Source organism: Halichoeres trimaculatus, unplaced genomic scaffold, assembly GCF_033239565.1.
Source record: "Halichoeres trimaculatus isolate MK-OKI-2021-1 unplaced genomic scaffold, fHalTri1.1 fHalTri1_scaffold_5, whole genome shotgun sequence".
NCBI lineage: Eukaryota > Metazoa > Chordata > Actinopteri > Labriformes > Labridae > Halichoeres > Halichoeres trimaculatus.
Genome location: NW_027437183.1, coordinates 39,059,681 through 39,079,480, shown reverse-complemented (window position 1 = coordinate 39,079,480; position 19,800 = coordinate 39,059,681). Strand labels below are relative to the sequence as shown.

The window sequence follows — 19,800 nt, the reverse complement described above, 5'->3', positions numbered from 1 at the left end:
CCTCGTGTACATTCCACCCAAAGCAACTGCTGAAGTTCCATGTGATGTTATCCAAGAAACTGTTGCCAGGCTACTGACTCCTGACTCCTGACTCCATCCTGAGGCTCTCATAATAATATCTGGAGACTTTAACCATGTTAGCCTCTCCTCTTATCTCACTGGTTTTAAACAGTTTGTTAATTGCCCAACCAGAGTGAACAGAACACTTGATCTTCTATATGCCAACGTCAAAGATGCATACAGTGCCACTGCATTACCACCACTGGGCAGGTCGGATCACAATCTGGTTTTACTTCAGTCTTGTTACAGACCCTGCGTATTGAGGCAGCACGCAACTACTGTAACAGTTAGAAAATGGACACCTGAAGCCAGTGAGGCTCTGAGAGACTGCTTTGAGTGCACAGACTGGAATGTATTGTTAGAAACAGATGAGAACAGTATAGATATTGATAAACAGGTTGACTGTTTTACTGAATACATCAACTTCTGTAAAGACAATATCATACCATCAAAGACTGTACTCCGTTTCCCCAATAACAAACCCTGGATCACAAGTGACATCAAGGATATCCTCAATCAGAAAAAGGAAGCCTTTAGAGATGGCGACAAAGAACGGCTCAAACTGGTGCAAAAAGTGCTAAAGAGGAGGTTAAGGGAGGCTAAGGTGGAAAAAAGAACATTGAGAGAAAATTACAAAATAATAACATTCACGAAGTGTGGAGAGGAATCAACAACATCTCTTATAACACAAAGACAAGGCAGCCAATTGTAGGTGATGTTGAACGTGCTAATGAATTCAACCAGTTCTTCAACAAGTTTGACACAGCGACCACTTCCTCTTCTACTGCTGCTCTTTCTTCACATCTGTGTCTCTCCACCACTCCTGCTACATCCCCTCTTACACCTGTGCCTCTTCAACCGTCGCCGTCTGTCACAGCTTTAGGAGTGAGGTTAGAGTTAGGAAGACTGTGCTCAGGGAAGGCTGCTGGTCCAGATGGTGTGTGTCCAAGACTGCTTAAGGACTGTGCTGCCCAATTGTGTGAACCCCTTCAGAGGATCTTCAACCTGAGTCTACAGTTGGGTCAGGTCCCGGCTCTGTGGAAAACATCTTGTATTGTACCGGTACCAAAACTCAAATGCCCAGCAGAACTTAACGACTACAGACCAGTTGCCCTCACCTCACATGTTATGAAAACCTTTGAGAGGCTGCTTTTATGTCTGTTGAGACTTGAGGTCAAAGACACACTAGAACCTCTGCAGTTTGCATATAGAAATCATATTGGAGTGGATGATGCAGTTACATACATGCTCCACCGTGCCCTGTGCTATCTAGAAGAACCTGGCACCTATGTAAGAATTATGTTCTTTGATTTTTCAAGTGCATTTAACACCATCCAGCCCATGATACTGAGAGATAAGCTCAAAGACATAGGAGTGAACCTATCCTTTGTCTCCTGGATCACAGACTATCTCACAGAGAGGCCACAGTTTGTCAGGTTGGGAAACTGCGTCTCTGGGACGGTCATGAGCAGCACGGGGGCTCCGCAAGGAACTGTTCTGGCTCCATTCCTATTCACACTTTATACTGCAGACTTCAAATACAACTCTGAGTCCTGCCACATCCAAAAATACTCCGATGACACTGCTATTGTGGCATGTATCCAAAATGGACAGGAATCTGAATACAGGGATCTGATAAAGGCTTTCTGTGACTGGAGTCATAGAAATTGTCTCCTACTGAACACCTCAAAAACAAAGTAAATTATTTTGGATTTCCGAAAGTCTGGGCTCTGCCATCAGCCAGTTAACATCCATGGGGTAGACGTGGAGGTGGTGCCAACCTACAAATATCTTGGTGTACATCTGGACAACAAGTTGGACTGGTCCCTTAATACAGATGCACTCTTTAAGAAGGGGCAGAGCCGTCTCTTTTTCTTAAGGAAGCTCAGATCAATTGACGTCTATGGAAAGCTGCTGCAGATGTTTTATCAGTCCGTGGTAGCCAGTGCTTTGTTTTATGGTGCAGTCTGCTGGGGAAATAGTTTAAAGCAGAAGGACAAGAGGCGACTGGAAAAACTGGTGAAGAGAGCTAGCTCCGTGGTTGGATCCAGTTTGGACTCACTGGAGGTGGTGGTGGAAAGGTATACACAGAAGAAAGTGGAGGCCATCATTCGTCACACTGATCACCCACTTCACATCATCCTTGACCAGAGAATCAGCAGCAGTGGATGACTCACCTCTCTGCGCTGCAGGACTGAGAGATACAGAAGATCGTTCCTCCCTGCAGCCATCAGAGTCTTTAATTCTTTAATTGGAAGATGAGCCCAAAGTACATGAATTTCCCTTTGGGGATGAATTAAGTATATTTATCTTTATTATTTATTTTTACAATGCTAAACGTACACAAACACTCAAATCAATGGTAACTTTTTACTTCTGACTGTTGTTTCCAGCTCTCTGGATAGCAGGAGTTGTTAGCCAGGCAATAATAAATCTGTCATTTCTCATCTACCGATCAGATAAACACAAACGTACGAGCTAGCATAACTGCTCATGCACTGAAAATCCTCATTTTCATCTACTGCTAGTGTGGTAAAGTGAATTTACTTACATGAGAACGAGACGTTCTTTCTTTTCTTTGATGAAAAAACATACTGCAAACAATGCAACAAGTTGTCTCTCCACCGCTACCTTTACTCATCCCGCAGATGTGGTCTGCCTCGTGCGTTCATGTGGTTCAGGAGGCATGGTTTCGGAGGAAGCCGGGGGGGGAGTTGCTTCAGTTGTATTGTTTGAAAATCCACCTAAGTGCTGAGGCTTTCTCAAATTGACCTACCCTACCTTTAAAAAAACTGTTGGGTGTTTATCAAATCCAGACAGGCTCTTTCTAACCCTGCCCCTCTTGGTTAAAAGTTGTTTTCAAGAGAAATGGGATATTTTGGCTCAAATGAGATAAAGGGAGTAAATGAGATTAGAGTATTTTGCGTTGTATTATTTGAACAAATTATCTGTGTGACTAAAGGCTTAGAAATGAATCCAAGATGTGACGTGAAGGCTGTTTGAGGTTAACAAAAAGCTTCTCTCCCTCAGAGGAACTGGTCTGTCTCTGTAGAGATACTTTCAGACACCTGCACTGATGTCTTAGCCTGCCAGCGGATTACACTCACATGCAGCCGTTTGATCATCCTGCAGCCATGACAGCCCGTTTCACAGATGTCAGCTGAGGCATCACGCTAGAGTGGCTCCCAAACATTTAGTAGTGATCAGAGCTTTAGATGGCAGTGCAGAGCCTGGGTTTTATTAACACCAGAAACCTCCGTCTCATGGCTAACTGATGCAGTGCCTCCTCTGTACGCTGCTTACATTAAGGTGTTTCTTCTTTGACTCTGTCCATGTCTGTTAATCTCTGAACAACCTCCAGTAATTTGATCCTCAAGCCAGTATTGATTTCTGTTTGTTGCAGACTGTTTGTGTGCTGGGTGTTCACCAAGCAACACTTAACTGTTCCAGCTCCTGCTCCCTGAACCTATAAAGCTCCAAACTGCTGCGTCACACCAACCTGAGGAAAAGAAATCAATACGTGAAAATAGACATGATATTAGCCTTATCCTCTCTGTATCCAGAGGCTCCCAGTTGGTTTTTGATCCAACAAGAATGGTATATTTCCAGTTTATCTGAGGGTTTTATGACATTATAGCCGTTTGATGGGTTTTTCCGTTGCAACGAACTCATTGTCCTGGTTATCTAATCGTATCAAACAACAAGGTGCAAAGTAATTGTAAGAGCCGTGAGACTAGTTTCTGTTTAACATTGATCCTGGTTTTCTTTGACCTTTACTCCAGCTGTGTGTCTTTAGCTCAGGGTGTTTGAGTCGTGAAGCAGCAGCAGCTCACTTTCTCTGTTGTGTGTGTGTGTGTGTGTGTGTGTGTGTGTGTGTGTGTGTGTGTGTGTGTGTGTGTGTGTGTGTCCTCAGGGTGAGGCGGTTGTGTCACTACATCGTGACCCTGCGGTACTTCGAGATGTCTATCCTTGTGGTCATTGCTATGAGCAGCATTGCTTTGGCAGCGGAGGACCCGGTGTGGACCAATGCCCCACGCAACAATGTGAGACACTCACTCTGAATTCAGTTCTCATCACACACTCCTCATCACAGAAAAAAAAACTACTGATGACTTTTTCCACACATTCGTTGTTTTGTAGTTTGTTCATTTCTCACCGATTTTTTTTTTTTTTAATCTCACAGGTGAAAGTTAGCCACTCCACCCTTTACAGCTCATTGAAATGTTCTGGAGTTTAAATTTCAACCTTAAACGCAATTTCCACCAAGCGGTTCATTTCAACTTGGTGTGGCATGCAGTTTGTGGCGTTTGCTTTGACTAATCCCAGGACAGGTCCCCAAATGATCAACCTGTACCGTCCCACTTCCTGGGACCCTCCTGCTGGGGTGCCAGACATACTGATCTGACCCCAGAAGGTGGAGCTACAAACACTGCAGTCTGTGATTGGTGGAAAAAATTATCACTTCCTGTCCTGTGGCTGCTGTATTTCTCATGATGGCACACAGTCTTCTCTAAAACAAAGCTTGATTGTTCTTTGTAACAAAGAGCCACATGCCATTCAAAGAAGATAAATTGCTGGATGTCTTCATCGTTGCTCTTTGTATACTGTATCATGTTTTTCTTCTTCATCGGATTTATTAGCGGGGCACACTGTGTCTCTGCTGTATACTACAGGAGGTCCTCAATTTACGTGGTTCTTGACTTACGTCGTTTTGACTTTACTACCTACTTTTTAAGGGTAAAAATGCGACTTATGCAGAATTTCAAGTTAAGACGCGTCGTAGGAACTCAACTCACTCGTAACTCAAGGACTGCCTGTATTACGTAGCTGACACCCCTGTTTGGGTATGGCTTACTCACTGCCTACCAAGAAAGGCATGGTTACAGCTGTGGAAACACAAACAGGATCAGACTTCACCGATCCAACCCATTCTTGACTGACACCAAAGCATCTGAAATCACTGAAGTTCACCTGATCAAAGCTCATCCCATCAAAGTTTTCGTTTTCCCACTGATGTGTTGCTTAGCATCGCCAATACAATTCGATTTTCATGAATTTGTGTTTCTCTTATAATGTTTTATTTCAACTCACCCTTTAACACACCAAGGTCTCACAGTAACAGATGAGTTTACTGATCAAGGCAGGCTGGGCTTCTGTTTTTGAGCATTGATTTCATCCAATCAGAGGTCAGTGTCTGAAACAGAAAGAGAAGAACAATCTGAACAGTCTATACCGTCCTCCCAGTGTGTGTGAGTGCAGCTGGACAGCTAGCTAACAAGGATCCAAACTCTTCAAAAAGACACAGGGCCAACTTTTCCTGCTCATTGCTTAACTCCAGGTTGAACCCATCACTTAAAAACTGACATATTACAGAAAAATAAAAAAAAATAGAATACAGCACTGACTATCTTTGTGAAGGTAAACATTTGTCATCACAAAATAAAATAAACCTATTTTTATATGTGCTACTTACAGACAAAAGGTCTCCAAGGCTGAAAGGCCATGAAAAGACACATTATTCACATGAAGAAGTTGGCTCTGAAGTTGGCTCTATTGACCAACATATTACTTCTATGTAAAATTTCAAGTCATAATTTTCAATTTTTACTCAATACCCAATACCATGAGAATATATAGGTCCGTACCACCCCGTCACAGTGAACCACCCCGTCACAGTGAACCACCCCGTCTCAGTGAACCACCCCGTCTCAGAGTCATTTTGTCAAAAAAAGATAAGAAGGAAGCAAAATTCTCTATAAATTCATCCTAATAATGTTCTTGTTTTGTAAACAAATGACATTAATGTAACTTCTATTTGAAATTTGAAGTGAATTTGTTCTTTTTCTAGAAATTATGAGATCAATGACATGTTAAATTCAGAATTTATTATCAAGAATCTAAAAATGAAAGAAACTCATTAAATTAAAAAATTTATATTGATGGTGACCAAAAAAATGGACATGTTACTGATTGGAAAACATATTTCTTTTGTAATTTATGTCATGTATAACAAATCAAATAGTGTATAATATAATATCATACATAATATAATATTTTTGAAGGATAAGTATGTATTTCATGTTGCGGATTAAACAAAAAAAACTTTGGTTTTGATAAAAATTTTGAAAATTGCATGGTGGAAATGGCACCGGTTTCATAGAATGACTCACAAGCTAGCAGATAGTCAAAAATTGTCTATTTAAAAGAGAGTGTTAATAGTGCTTACTAAGGCAGTACTTTCAGAAACCAAAAAAAAAATGAATACAGAGCAGCCACTGTGATGATATTTCTGAACCGAACTGAAAACTGCTCTAAAGTGGGAAAACAGCCTCTTTTTTTCTTCTTTTTTTTCAGTCCACCATGGCAACACCCAAACTTTTTACAGTAAACTCATGTGAAACTCAGCTCTAAAAAGTTATTTGGGCACAGTTCATGTGGTGGTTGATGTGGACAGGCTCTAGTCCTCATGGCAGCTGTAAATGGTTCAACTCCTGGCCACAACCCATTACCCACTCTCTGTCCCCACCTTTCTGTTCTGTCCATAAAACAAACACAACCACAAACAGCTTCATCTGGAGACTTTCTGAATGTTCTTGTTTTTCTCTCCTGCAGGTGCTCAAATACCTGGATTATGCCTTCACAGGTGTTTTCACTTTTGAAATGGTGATCAAGGTAAGAATGTGAAAAAAATGAACATGTCACATTCATTCCTGAGGTGTTGGAGTTTGTTTAACAGGCTGAGTTAAAAAAGAAGGGAAAATAACTAAGCTCTCTACCAAAACAGGAAGGCAGCACATTGATGACTTCCCTCCTAAATTGACAATTAGTGATAGGACATCATTGTCCTGCCATTGGCTGGTAACAAGTCCAGGGTGTACCCCACCTCTCGCCCATTGACAGCTAAGATAGGCTCTAGCCACCTGTGACCCTGAACAGGATAAGTGGATAAGAAAAATGATGGATGGATAGGCATCATTGTTGTCAGGACGTTGTGTTTTATTAAAGTCTACCTGGCTCCCTTTGTAACCAGCTCACTGTGTTACACACAAGGGGCAACATCCAGTTCGTATAAATGAAACGTATGCAGAAGTGCTGGCTGTTGGCTGTTTAGTGAGAATCGGCTTGAGTCTGGCTGCAGAAAGACCAAAAGTCACGTACACACCCAGCCATAAGAACAGACTTTTACAGCATTAATTAGCATATTTACAGCATGGTTCAAATAACGGCTTGGGTCTACCTGCTGATTTCACCAACGGCACACACTGTACGGTGAGTAAATTTTCTTCCGACTCTGCAGTTTAGAAGTTATTAGGATCATTTGATTGTCCAATCAGAGACACAGCTCAGGTCATGTGATGCTGACATTTGAGAACAAGATGGAGGATTCTTTTATTATCATCCTCAATTATTCCAGAGAGCACAGATGGTTAATGGCTGACCAGTCACCAGCAGTGAGGACACTTGAATGACGTGTATGAAAATGTTCAGCTGACAGTGATCTTTGGTAGGAAGGCAGGCCAGCATGAAGACTTTTGAAGAGGGGGTATTCAACCATCCCATGTTTTAAATATTGATATAAAGTCACAGTGCTGGATGTTCATACTGAATGTGTGCAGATTTTTTAATTTTTTCATATCCACATTTCGTAGAAGTCCCTGAATCTGTCTGTTTAAGGGTCGAATTGCTCTGTTCTTGAAACAGCACCACATCTTCATGGAATTTGCTGGAATGATGAGGTCATCACATAAGAACCTCCTATCTGGTTCATGACGTGTTGGAGTGGTGGACCCCAAACAACATGTTTTTCCCATAGCTCTCCCCCTGACAGGTCTCCAGAGGGCTAGCCAATCAGAGAAAAGAGGGAGCCTTAAAAAGACAGCAGCTAAAATGAAGTGTTTCAGATAGAGGCTGAAATAAGGGTTTACTAAAACATCGGGGAGAGAGAAAGAGTGAATCTTTATCTGTTAGTCATGTAAAGCTACTACAGGTGGGCCAGAGGGACAGAGTAACAACTTAATGTTCAGCTCACGACGTGTCTGTAAACGCTGCTTTAAAATCAGAGTATTGCTGTATCATCAGTCATATTGAATTACTGCACAACACATGTTCTCAGTTCAGGTTCAGGGACAAAAAAAACACATCTTTGAACAGGGTTGGTTTAAACGTAGAATAAATCTTTGGTGTGTTTGATTCAGATGGTGGACCTTGGCCTGCTGCTTCATCCTGGAGCTTACTTCAGAGACCTGTGGAACATTCTGGACTTCATAGTGGTCAGTGGGGCGCTGGTGGCTTTTGCATTTTCGTAAGTACATCTCATATTGAAAGTGTCTTAGTTTGTAAAGAGTTTATCCTTATTGTCTTTGTGTTGAAATCATGATGTTGGATGTGCTCACATTTGACTTGGAACAATTGATGAAGGCTGTTATTACACTCTACCTGAGATACACTGCTCAAAAAAATAAAGTGACACTAAAATGACACATTCTAGATCTGAATGAAAGAAATATTCTCATTAAATACTTTGTTCTTTGCATAGTTGAATGTGCTGACAACAAAGTCTCACAAAAATTATCAATGGAAATCAAATTTGTTAATCCATGGAGGTCTGGATTCGGAGTCACTCAAAATTAAAGTGGAAAACCACACTATATGCTGATCCAACTTTGATGTACTGTCCTTAAAACAAGTCAAATCGAGGCTCAGTAGTGTGTGTGGCCTCCACGGGCCTGTATGACGTCCCTACAGCGCCTGGGCGTGCTCCTGATGAGGTGGCGGATGGTCTACTGAGGGATCTCCTCCCAGACCTGGACTAAAGCAACCACAACTCTTAGACAGTCTGTGGTGCAACGTGGCATTGGTGGATGGAGCAAAACATGATGTCCCAGATGTGCTCAGTTGGATTCAGGTCTGTGGCATGGGCATGCCGGTCCATAGCATCAATACCTTCATCTTGCAGGACCCGCTAACACACGCCAGCCACATGAACTCTAGCATTGTCTTGCATTAGAAGGAACCCAGGGCCAACCGCACCAGCATATGGTCTCACAAGGGCCTGAGGATCTCATCAGTGAGGATCAGTACCTAATAGCAGTCAGGCTACCTCTGGAGAGCACATGGAGGGCTGTGCCCCCCAAAGAAATGCCACCCCACACCATTACTGACCCACTGCCAAAGCGGTCATGCTGGAGGATGTTGCAGGAAGCAGAACGTTCTCCATGGCGTCTCCAGACTCTGTCACGTCTGCCACGCGCTCAGTGTGAACCTGCTTTCATCTGTGAAGAGCACAGGGCGTCAGTGGTGAATTTGCCAATCTTGGTGTTCTCTGGCAAATGCCAAATGTTCTGCACAGTGCTGGACTGTAAGCACAACCCCCACCTGTGGACATCGGGCCCTCATACCACCCTTATGGAGTCTGTTTCTGACCCTTTGAGCAGACACATGCACATTTGTGGCCTGCTGGAGCTTATTTTGCAGGGCTCTGGCAGTGATCCTCCTGTTCCTCCTTGCAGGTGGGCCAAGAGGTAGTGGTCCTCCTACGGCCTCCTCTACGTCTCCTGATGTACTGGCCTGTCTCCTGGTAGCGCCTCCATGCTCTGGACACTACACTGACAGACACAGCAAACCTTCTTCTTACAGCTTGCATTGATGTGCCATCCTGGATGAGCTGCTCTACCTGAGCCACTTGTGTGGGTTATAGACTCTGTCTCATGCTATCATTAGAGTGAAAGCACCGCCAGCAATCAAAAGTGACCAAAACATCAGCCAGAAAGCTCAAGAACTGAGAAGTGGTCTGTGGTCACCACCTGCAGAGAGTTAGATTTCATAGAAGTGTGATTGACTTGGAGTTACACTGTGTTGTTTAAGTGTTCCCTTTATTGTTTTGAGCAGTGTACATTACCTGAGTTTGATATTCTGACATCTATAAGCCTGCTGTGCGGTTGCTGAAGCGCAGTGGGTCCAGGATTAAGTGACTCCCCTCTTTAAGTTGGATAGCTGAATGTGCAGTATGCAGATTTAATCACGGATCCACTGAGATGAGAGCATTAGACCACAGCGCTGAAAGGAAGGCTCTGCATGTAGAGTAAAAACCTGTCAGTGGCTTTTACTCTTTGGTAATAACATGATCTTTTGTGAGCCACTTTTAGCCCTTACTTCAACAGTCTTAACACTGTTACCTATTTAATCCTTTGTTCAGGATTTTAGGACTTCACTGTATTCGGTTTTTAATGTGATGAGTCTTTTCCCCTCACTCTAGCATACTGTCTATCCATCAAGCTAACATCAGGAGGTGGAACTAAAACCATGAAAAACTGCCAGAATATGTCTTTGTGTGTTTGTGTGTGTGTGTGTGTGTGTGTGTGTGTGTGTGTGTGTGTGTGTGTGTGTGTGTTTGTTGATCTTCAGTGTGTTTATTGACCTAACCCTCTCCCTGTTTCTGTGCTCTGGATCGATTTGAAGGAGCTTCATGGGGTAATGCTTCCTCTACCTCTCTCATTCTGCCTGTCTGTGTCATTATCTGTGTGAGTGTGTGTGAGTGTGAGTGTGTAAGAGAAGAAACATACATAACTCTCACTGCAAAACCCAATTTGCAATTTCCTCATATATTCAGTCTTACCTCTCTAAACGTGGTTTGCATTTCTCAGAAGAAGTGTGAAAAAAACCAAAGAACCCAAAACAAACAAAAATAATCTCTTATGGAAAGTTTCTTCAACCCCAAGCTGTGCTTGTTTTTGCCACTGACAAACTCCACAGAGTCATCAACTCCATTAATTAAAACACTAACAGTTCTGCAAAACAGGGGCGCTTCTAGTCTTCCCTACCTTGCCAGCTGGATTTCTGATCAGACTGATGCTGTCCCGTAACCACAAAACAACATCGGATCCATACAGTGAGCAAACACTCTAATTCGGGCAGAAGTAGATGAGCAACTCCTGCCTGTTGCAGGCTAAAATTAACACGCTCAAGTCTGATGACCCAGGAAAATAGGAGGAAATAATTTTCTCTTTCTCTTGAACAAAGAAATTAAGAAAAATATTCCTGCAAAAATGTTCTAATGTTCAAGATTAAAGTAAAAAAAAAAAGTTGTAAGAGATTGGAAGGGGCTGTAAGGACTTTCTGAGTAATCTTGAAAAATTTTCCCTTCCAGATATATGCCTGATCCGAATCCACACTTTAAAGTGAGATTACCAGCGCCAATATTACAGGTTATTTAAAAATGCTTATTCATAGCTTACCGATCAGATCTGGCAGGACTGGATTGATTCATGGCATGTCTAGGTCTCTATGACAACACCATGCCAGCAGATGAAGTTAAGTAGTGAGAGTTGTTTTCTGCTGAAAACGATTTCTGTGATTAATTTTGTAGTGATGGTGGTCACTGGAGCCTAACTGTCAGACAGAAAAAGGACAGAAGAGCAGAAGAAAGATAAACAGGAGAGAGACAAAGCATGAGCTAAAGGCTAAAATACAAGCTAAAGGCTAAGATAGAAGCTAAAGGCTAACACAGGGGCTAAATTGTTTGTGAAAATGTTGATTCTAACCCACAGTCAGCAGTTATTCTGCAGTGGTCTGTTCAAACTTGAGAGACTATCAATAAAATGAAGAGTGAGGTTACGTTAGCTCTGATTGGTAGATGACTGGCAGGACATAACCAGAATTCACTAATGTTACACAGTACAGACACGTCTCAGCGCACTGGGCTGTCAGCTGCGCTAAATATAGACAGCTACTACAATAAAACATACAATCTGGCAGTGTTTACTTGTCGTCATGCTAGCCAACAGATACATCAGAGCACCAGGCTGCCGATAGCGATACATAAGCCGGCTACTACAATGTTTGCTTCATGTAATGTGTCAAACTGTGGTGCTATGTAACTGTTCTGATAAATACCTTACCTCAGCACGTTGTATCCAGTAAAAGTTGCCTTGAAAAAAGACAATAAGTTTCAATCTGATCTCCATTTAATTCCAAAACATACACACACCTCAAATTAATTTACAACAGTGTCGTGAGACTCCAGGCCAAAAGGTGGCGAGGCAGTTCAATTAAAACAGATCCTCCTCATAGCATCTTTAAGTAATTAAAAGTTGTATCAATATTCTAATTAATGTATTACAATCACAAAAATGTAGTGTGAGAATTTGAGCAAGCACATGCTTGTGCTTCAAGAGAAGTGCTCAGTGAAGAAAACTTAGAACCAAAGTCTGAAGCAGGCAGGCTGCAAGAGCCAGAATAACACCGGGGTTGTTGAGTGGGCGCCTCCTTTCACCAGTGTTTTGTTAAAACAATCAATCAATGGATCATTCAGTCAATCAAACAATCAAAATTTATTTGAAAACACCACATGTAACAAACATTTTCTCATGGCATTGTCCAAAAAACATGAAGAGGTCTAGACCTGTTAATGTTAATAAAATTCTATTGACAGAAACCCAACATGAAGACAAGATAAGGAGTCTGATCTCTTTTTAATCAACCATGAGTACAGAGCTCTGCAGCATTTAGCAAGTTAAAATGGAGAGGAACAGCTTCCCTTTCATGGGCAGAAACCTCGAACAGAACCGGAACCAGATCAAAGAGTGCTGCAGCAGTCCAGCCTGGAGGAAACCAAAGCATGGACTAGTTTCTCAGTATTGCTCTGAGACAAGATGTGTCCCTCATATTGCAAAGATGAAAGAATGCTGTCTTTGAGACCTGTTGGATAAGATTAAAGGACAGGTCCTGATCCAAAAGAACTCCAGGGTTCCCAACAGTTCCTAATAAAAGGCTAATTTCTTCAAATAACATACTATACTCATTCTTCTAGTCAGTGGGCTCTTTATAGCTGAGTGAGCCAAATACATTTGTGAAGATTTGGATTTTTACTTTAAATCAACAGTCTGAGCCTATCAGTGGTGAAAACTAGAGCTAGTGGAGGAGACAGTGTTCAGAAAGATCATGCTGCAGTCACTGCAGCCCCCTTAAAACCTTAATCAGAACCTGGTGTACATCCCAGGCATCAGGCCCAGGTTAAACAGTTCTGGACTGATGACTATCAGGATGCTTTTTGTCCTAAGAGCAGAGAAAGACCCGCAGTGTATGAGGTGAAATTGCATGTGAGATTGGGTGTTTTTTTGCAGCGTGCATAGTTCTGCCTGACACACACTCACCACACAAGGTCCATCCAAGACCTTCCTGTACTCAGTTCTGGATACAGGTTCTTCCCAGTGCTCTCGTCTTCTGTGGAGGAGCATGCCATCTGTGTGTTCATCACCCTTATCTTCCCGAGCCTCTGAGGGGAAGTGTTTTCATCAGCACTCTGCCCTGCCACAGCTCTGCTCTGACTGCACTGATACCATCGATATCACATCCTCTTTCATGAAGTCCCCAGAGGCCCACTAATGTAGCAGACGCTGCTGCTGGAGGCCATGAGTGCGTCTCTGGGAGTATTGATCTCCCCTGTGATCTTAGCATGTGCATTACATGGACTGTACAACTCACATGAACTGAAATATAGATTTGTGATGACTGCCCTATGACCATCCCATTACATCATCATTATTCACACACAACCTGCACAACATGACCCAACTTAACCTGAATCTGTCAGACTAGGCATCAGATGGGGATGGATGTATCTGGTTTGGTTCCACACCTGTGCTGAATGTCACTACAGAGGCACACAGCACTTTTCAGAGCCTGACAGCCGGCTTAAAGTGGAGCTCTGCTGTTCAAGATTAAATCAATACGTGAGACGTGAAGAAATGCAGAGTTGCACTGTAGCTGAAAAGTGATAAGAGCGCCTATAAGAGAGAAGAGAAGATTCAGCCTGTGCTCATTTTGATGGATCTTTATTTCACTGTAGATGGATTAGTTGAAAAGAGACGAGCACTGGAGATAAAGCTACTGTAGGTCAAAGCCTAACAAAAGCCTTCTCAGCAGGCCCAACACCTGCTGATCTCTGCCATCTTCATTATTTTTACTTAAAAATGAGCTGATTGATTGAGGACTTTCAGCAAGATGCAACCTTCTCAAACAACTTCAGGCCATCATTACATACTGATCTGATGAGGAGATTATGACACATATAAAAACTCAACTAGGACAACTTCCACAGGACTTCTTCTGTGTTTGAACAGCTGTTGTAAACTGGATATCCACTGACATGTTCAGGGTCACTCTTTAAACTGGAACACTGGGAGCTGACAGAGACACATTTACACCATCAGGCTCAGAGAAGAACATTGTTTGGGAGGGACTAAACCAAGTCCATCACAGCTTTGACGAAACACAATCAGAAACATTCAGCTTGCAGTCCCGGCCCCCATAGTCCCTGGACCAACATACTGTGGCAGGGCTAAGGTGTGCAGAGGAGCTCGGCAACGCCACCTGGGGGAAGTTTGCCCCCAGGACTGTAGACTGGTTATGTTAACCACTAGAATAAGAACGTGCAGGTTCAACACCATGAGGGAGACGTGATTCACTTTATAAAAAATACAAATTTTATTTGTTGTTTTTTAAAACACATTTTTTTTCATTAAAACACTGGGAAGGAAAACAACTAAAGAGGGGATGCACAAGGGAGAGGCAACGTATAAGGCAGGGCTGGGGCTTACCACGGCGGCAGGACAACCAAAGGGGAAAATATGCAAACCAAACACCCGTGCATCAACCAAAATAACTTGCTAAAAGCACCATCACCAGGGAAAGGGACTGCCGCTCGTTTTCGTCCCACAGCACCTGTAAAACAGAAAAGAAAGAAACGTCAGGGTTGCCTCCCTCCTAGTGCTACCACATATTTTAACCAAAATACAAATTCAAATTTATATACAAAAAAAAGAAGCAAAAGGAAAACCAAATGTTCAAATTATCGAAAGAATGCAACAAACCGAAATTAACACTTTTTAACCCAGGAAATGCCCACACTCAAGGGTTACCAGTACTCAAAGTCAGAAATAAGGTACCAAAGAAAAGAAAAAAATCACAACAGAATAGAACCAACAAAAATAGTAACTTTCCCAGTCAATGTTTTTAAAATGACTTCCTGTCTGAACAGGTACTAAACAAAATAAGAAACCCAAATATGTATGACATAAACCTAAATTGTAAAGGAATAAACCCTGACAAAGAAAACTACCACTCAGGAAACTAACCCCCCCCCCCAAATGAAACAAAATATAAAGACAACGAAATCAAAAAAAGAATTTAAGCCAAAACAAAAAAAATCAAAAAATAAAGTTAACATAACAATAAACCTAAGGAATAAGGAAAACCATACAAATGAAACTAATTTAACTGAGATAAACTTAAATCCTAATTGAACCAAACAAAAGAAAGGAGCAAGGACTGCGACCTGTATCCACAGCTGGACAGCTTAAACTTCTCCGAAACGGAAACCCTCAGAAACCAGTCCTAAAACAACAGTGTCAAACAGCAGTGTCCGCCTCCTGGCTGAAGCAAACCGCTCCCTCCCTCACCTCAGGTGAGGGAGAACAATTTTGAGGGAGAGACGCTGCAGAGCTTGGTGCTCCTTGACGAACTTGGAAGAGGCACCTGTCCAAAAGAGAGCATGTCAAAGCCTGATCTTCACATTGTTAAAAGGAAGACAAGCCCAACAACCAGACAGCTTACCCCGGTGGTTGTGCTGCATCAGGCGCGCACACTCCGGCTGCCGCCCAGCACACGGACTCATCCGCGGCCACTCACACCACCCCGCCAGCTGAACCTCGCTGGCTTTAGGCTGTGACACCTGCAGCTCCCCTCTCCCGCTGCACCAGCCGTGCTGCACAGAGAGGGAGCAATGGTCTATAAAGACTGTGTAGGCTGACCCACGCAACACAGTGAGGGATCAGAAGCAGCTTACCTTCTTGATCAGACGTAAAAGACGCTGTGAAAGGGATACCCAAACCACGCGCTCAGTGTCCAAGCTGAGGGTGATACAGCTCTGCCCACGACACCACGCCAACGCTGACCTGCCAGGACCGGAAGAAAGGGCGAGGCACGGTGTCAGTCCCCCTTTTAAAGGTGCGCACCGCCCAACACCTTACATCACAGGGGAGCCAGTACAGCGCCACACAAAGGCCAGGAGTGCCCCAAAGGGCACCTGGTCACAATACAGAAAGCACAAAGTTCCTCAAAACATCCCTAGTTCTTGGAAACATTACTGCAGTCAAAAAGCACCATTAGGTTATTAAAGAGCTCCTTTTAAAGAGCAAGTGGAAATGAGAGCAAAGCGTGTCATTGGTCCAAATTACTCCACAGATAATGAATAACAGCTGATGTCCAATACAGTGTTACACACAGGTTGGTCGATATCAACCTGATTTTTGACTTAAATCTCTAACCCTTTAACACTTGAGCTTCAAAAGACCTGCCTGAACCTTTTTGCCTAATTTGACCTTTGAAACAGTCAAAAAATGTCCTGTAAGTATGTGCTTTAGTATATTTTCCTGGAATACTTTAAACTTTTAATATCTGAGTTGGAACTTTGGAAACTAGGGATGCACCATATTATCGGCACAATATCGGTACCGGCTGATAAAAGCTTAAAAACACGTTAATCGGTATCGGCAGATATGAAAATTTCTGCCGATAGGCACAGCCGATAAGGTGCTATTCAGTTAGGATTATTATTATTTTCCATCTGAAAAATAAGCTCCTTAAATAAAATGTAGCACTTCATTTATTTTCACTGCAGAGCTTTGTGTCTGTCACCAGGTTGTTACAGTAGCTCTAAAATAATTAAATGCAACTTGGTTATGTTAAAAAATGCATTGTACATTTAAAGTTCATGTGATCTAAAGAAATTATTTTTCTGTATTTCAATACTGAATGTCTTGAGTTTGAAAAAATGATACATTTCTTATTTATGGTAAAATCAAATGATGTTTGTCTTGTTTTCTGTGTGTTTCTTAAACAAATAAGACAGTCACAATTACAGTAACATATATATTCCAGTCCAGGAAAGACTTAGCTTTCTTAACAGTGAAAAAAATAAACAAACTTGTGATTAGCGGTATCGGCCAAAAGGGGTTTCAAAATATCGGCATATCGGATATTGGCAAAAATCCAATATCGTGCATCCCTATCGTAAACATATATACATGAACATTTACAAGCATTGTCTCTTCTTTTGTTAAAAACAAAAAGAAACAAAACAAAACAAACAAACAAAAAAACAGGTCTATAATAGCATCACCAGAACCCCCACCATCCCCACAGCTTCTCCCTCTCCTCACACACACACCTGGGAATGGCTGTTCCTTGTCAGGGGCCAAATTGATAAAATGAAAGTGAAACTAAAGAAGAAAGCTCTCCAGCTGGTCACACATTGCATAGTACAAATAAGGCTTGGTGTATTGTTTTACAGATAGCACACAATGAAAGTCTCAAACCATGCTCACACAGTAAAAAGACTTGGTACACTGTTCTAACATCACATTAAATACATGCACTATTTTACACGCTGCCCTGACACACCCAGTGTTAAAGGGTTAAACCACATTTTGGATAGTGTAAGTTTTATTGGTTTGTTTTTGTGAAGCCTTTAATGCCTTTACTGAGAAAGGAGAGGACAAAGGATAGAGCATGAAACAGGGTGAGAGTAGAGAAGGACATGTGAGAAACAGGCCGCCTGAGGGCAACCTCAGGGGGCATGACCCAGACTGCCTGGCTATATTCTCCCCAACATTGGATAGTTAAAGCTAATTTTTTAGTTCAATGAGACTGAAATGTTTAAAACTAAACCCAGTAAAATGATCTGCTGTTGCCTCAGAGCTGTTATAAAGCATGTCTTCACTCAGTCAGCCGATGATAGCTGGTTAATGCATTTGATTTTGAACAGTTAGGCTCCACAAACTGTCTCTTTAAAAACCTTCATACTCTGCACATACCTGACAGTACTGGCTTAAAATTCCTGAAAATCCAAGTTTGATAAGCAGCTGTTGTCCACTCTCCATGCATGTCTCTGGAGCTCATCCTACCTGTGGTCCACATGATTGACTGCCTGTTGCAGGGACACTAAACCACAGCATCCCCATCACTGCCTGATCTGTCAGTCTGTCATCTTACCTACTTGAGCCTCTCAAGTGCTGAGCGCAGTCTGCTGTGCATTTTCACATGATGCTACAAACTGCTTTTTATTGTCAGCTTCAGACGCTGCAGTGATAACCTGGTTTTCTATTGCTTTAATAACACAAGTGCTATCTGGAAGAAATCTCCCAGGAGGCCTGTTTTTATGACTTCTCATGATGCTTGGGTTGAAACTGAGCAGTTTTAGCAGTGTGCATTTACAGAACAAAAGATGAGAAAGTGCCTGTCATAATCACCAGCAGTCTTGCTTCATGTGCTATTTCAGTTTTAGGCTAGCTTTGGAAATAGCATGCATATTCAGCATCCAATCACTCCTGCTGATATATGTACTGTTCTTTATTGGGCTTTATTCCTCCAGTGGTGTGCTACTGTGAGCCTAAATATAGATTACTCATAGAAACTATAGTGGTGATGTCATTTGATGCAAACATATGCTTTATTTTGTTTGTGCGTGTGTGAAGCATCCATAAATGTGCTGTACCTTGTTTTACCACTGTTTTCCCCCAAGTAGATCGCAACAAGGTGTGACCAGGTGGGAACCTCTCTATGCCACCATGATTCCACCCCTTTCTACTCATACCTGTTCCTGTACCCCAACCTTTCACCCCTCAAACCCAACCTTCTTTAACTACCATTCTGCTCGGATCAGCTCCATGTGCATTATAATTGAACCCATAATACAATCAGTGAAATGCCTTTATAACCAGACAGTAACTTCTCATTTGAAACCTCTCTCTGCCATCCAAAGCCACTAACGGTTTCAGGTATTTCATTCCAACATGAAAACCAGAGTTCCCTTTGATGTTTTGTTTGTTCAAAATAAGTTCTTTAAACCACTTCTGAATCATTTCAAGAAGAAAAAGTGATGAACAACACTTTCAAACAACTTTTTTTATAACAAACGCTGATATGTAAAGGTAATAAAAAGTTGAAATGTCATGCATTTTGGAATGAAATCGTTCATCTTTAGGTCAGCTTATTAAAAAAGTGTTTTCCTCATGTGCAGGTCAGTCTCTCTTACCTTTCTTGCAGTTTTGATCTTATCAGTGTTAGGTGACAGGCAGTTTGTAAGATGTTTCTGAGAGAGAGTGGATAATTGAGTTTTTTTTTTTTTTTAAGAAGCTAACATATGATTAGCTGTAGACACAAATGTCTTCTTGATATGTTTACTTAGAGATGCCTCTGTGTGTAATAAGGAGTGAGAGCACCTGTGAATTTGGTTCAGCACTCTAGTTCTGCTTTTAGCTTAGACCATAACATACCAGTGTTCCTCAGGTGAGCATTTAGGTTTCAGTTTGAGTAAAAAAAATTCTACCTCTCTGACACTTTTTTTTTTTTTCCACCTTTCAATTCTAAAACCAACTGAGAGAAATTCTCTTACTAAGCTTATCTCTTTGTGAAGAATTCAGGCCTAAACCTAACCTAAGACAGAAACACTTGTTTTGACATCAGTTTTTTTGCCCTAAACTCCCCCTGCTTAGAGATTAAAGGCCAAATCCTAATTCTCTCCCTTAGCCCTTTGTTTTGGACGTGCATGCGTAGTGAGGAGGCATCCCAGTTCTCTAAGATCAAGGGAGAGAGCTACACAGCCCTTGAAACGAAGACAAACCAGGACCTCACCTAAAATTAAGGGCTATGACAAATTTCCCATGATATAGATACAGAAAG

At 42.0% G+C, this 19,800-nt stretch overlaps 1 protein-coding gene across 1 annotated transcript in view; it reads left to right on the top strand.

The window, feature by feature from the left end:
- Positions 1–19,800, top strand: part of cacna1ba (calcium channel, voltage-dependent, N type, alpha 1B subunit, a) — a 387,106-nt gene that overhangs the window by 245,237 nt on the left and 122,069 nt on the right. The window contains exons 24-26 of the mRNA XM_074671044.1: positions 3,974–4,103; positions 6,673–6,732; positions 8,256–8,362. Coding sequence (XP_074527145.1) covers positions 3,974–4,103; positions 6,673–6,732; positions 8,256–8,362 — 297 coding nt within the window. The remainder of the gene's footprint in view (positions 1–3,973; positions 4,104–6,672; positions 6,733–8,255; positions 8,363–19,800) is intronic.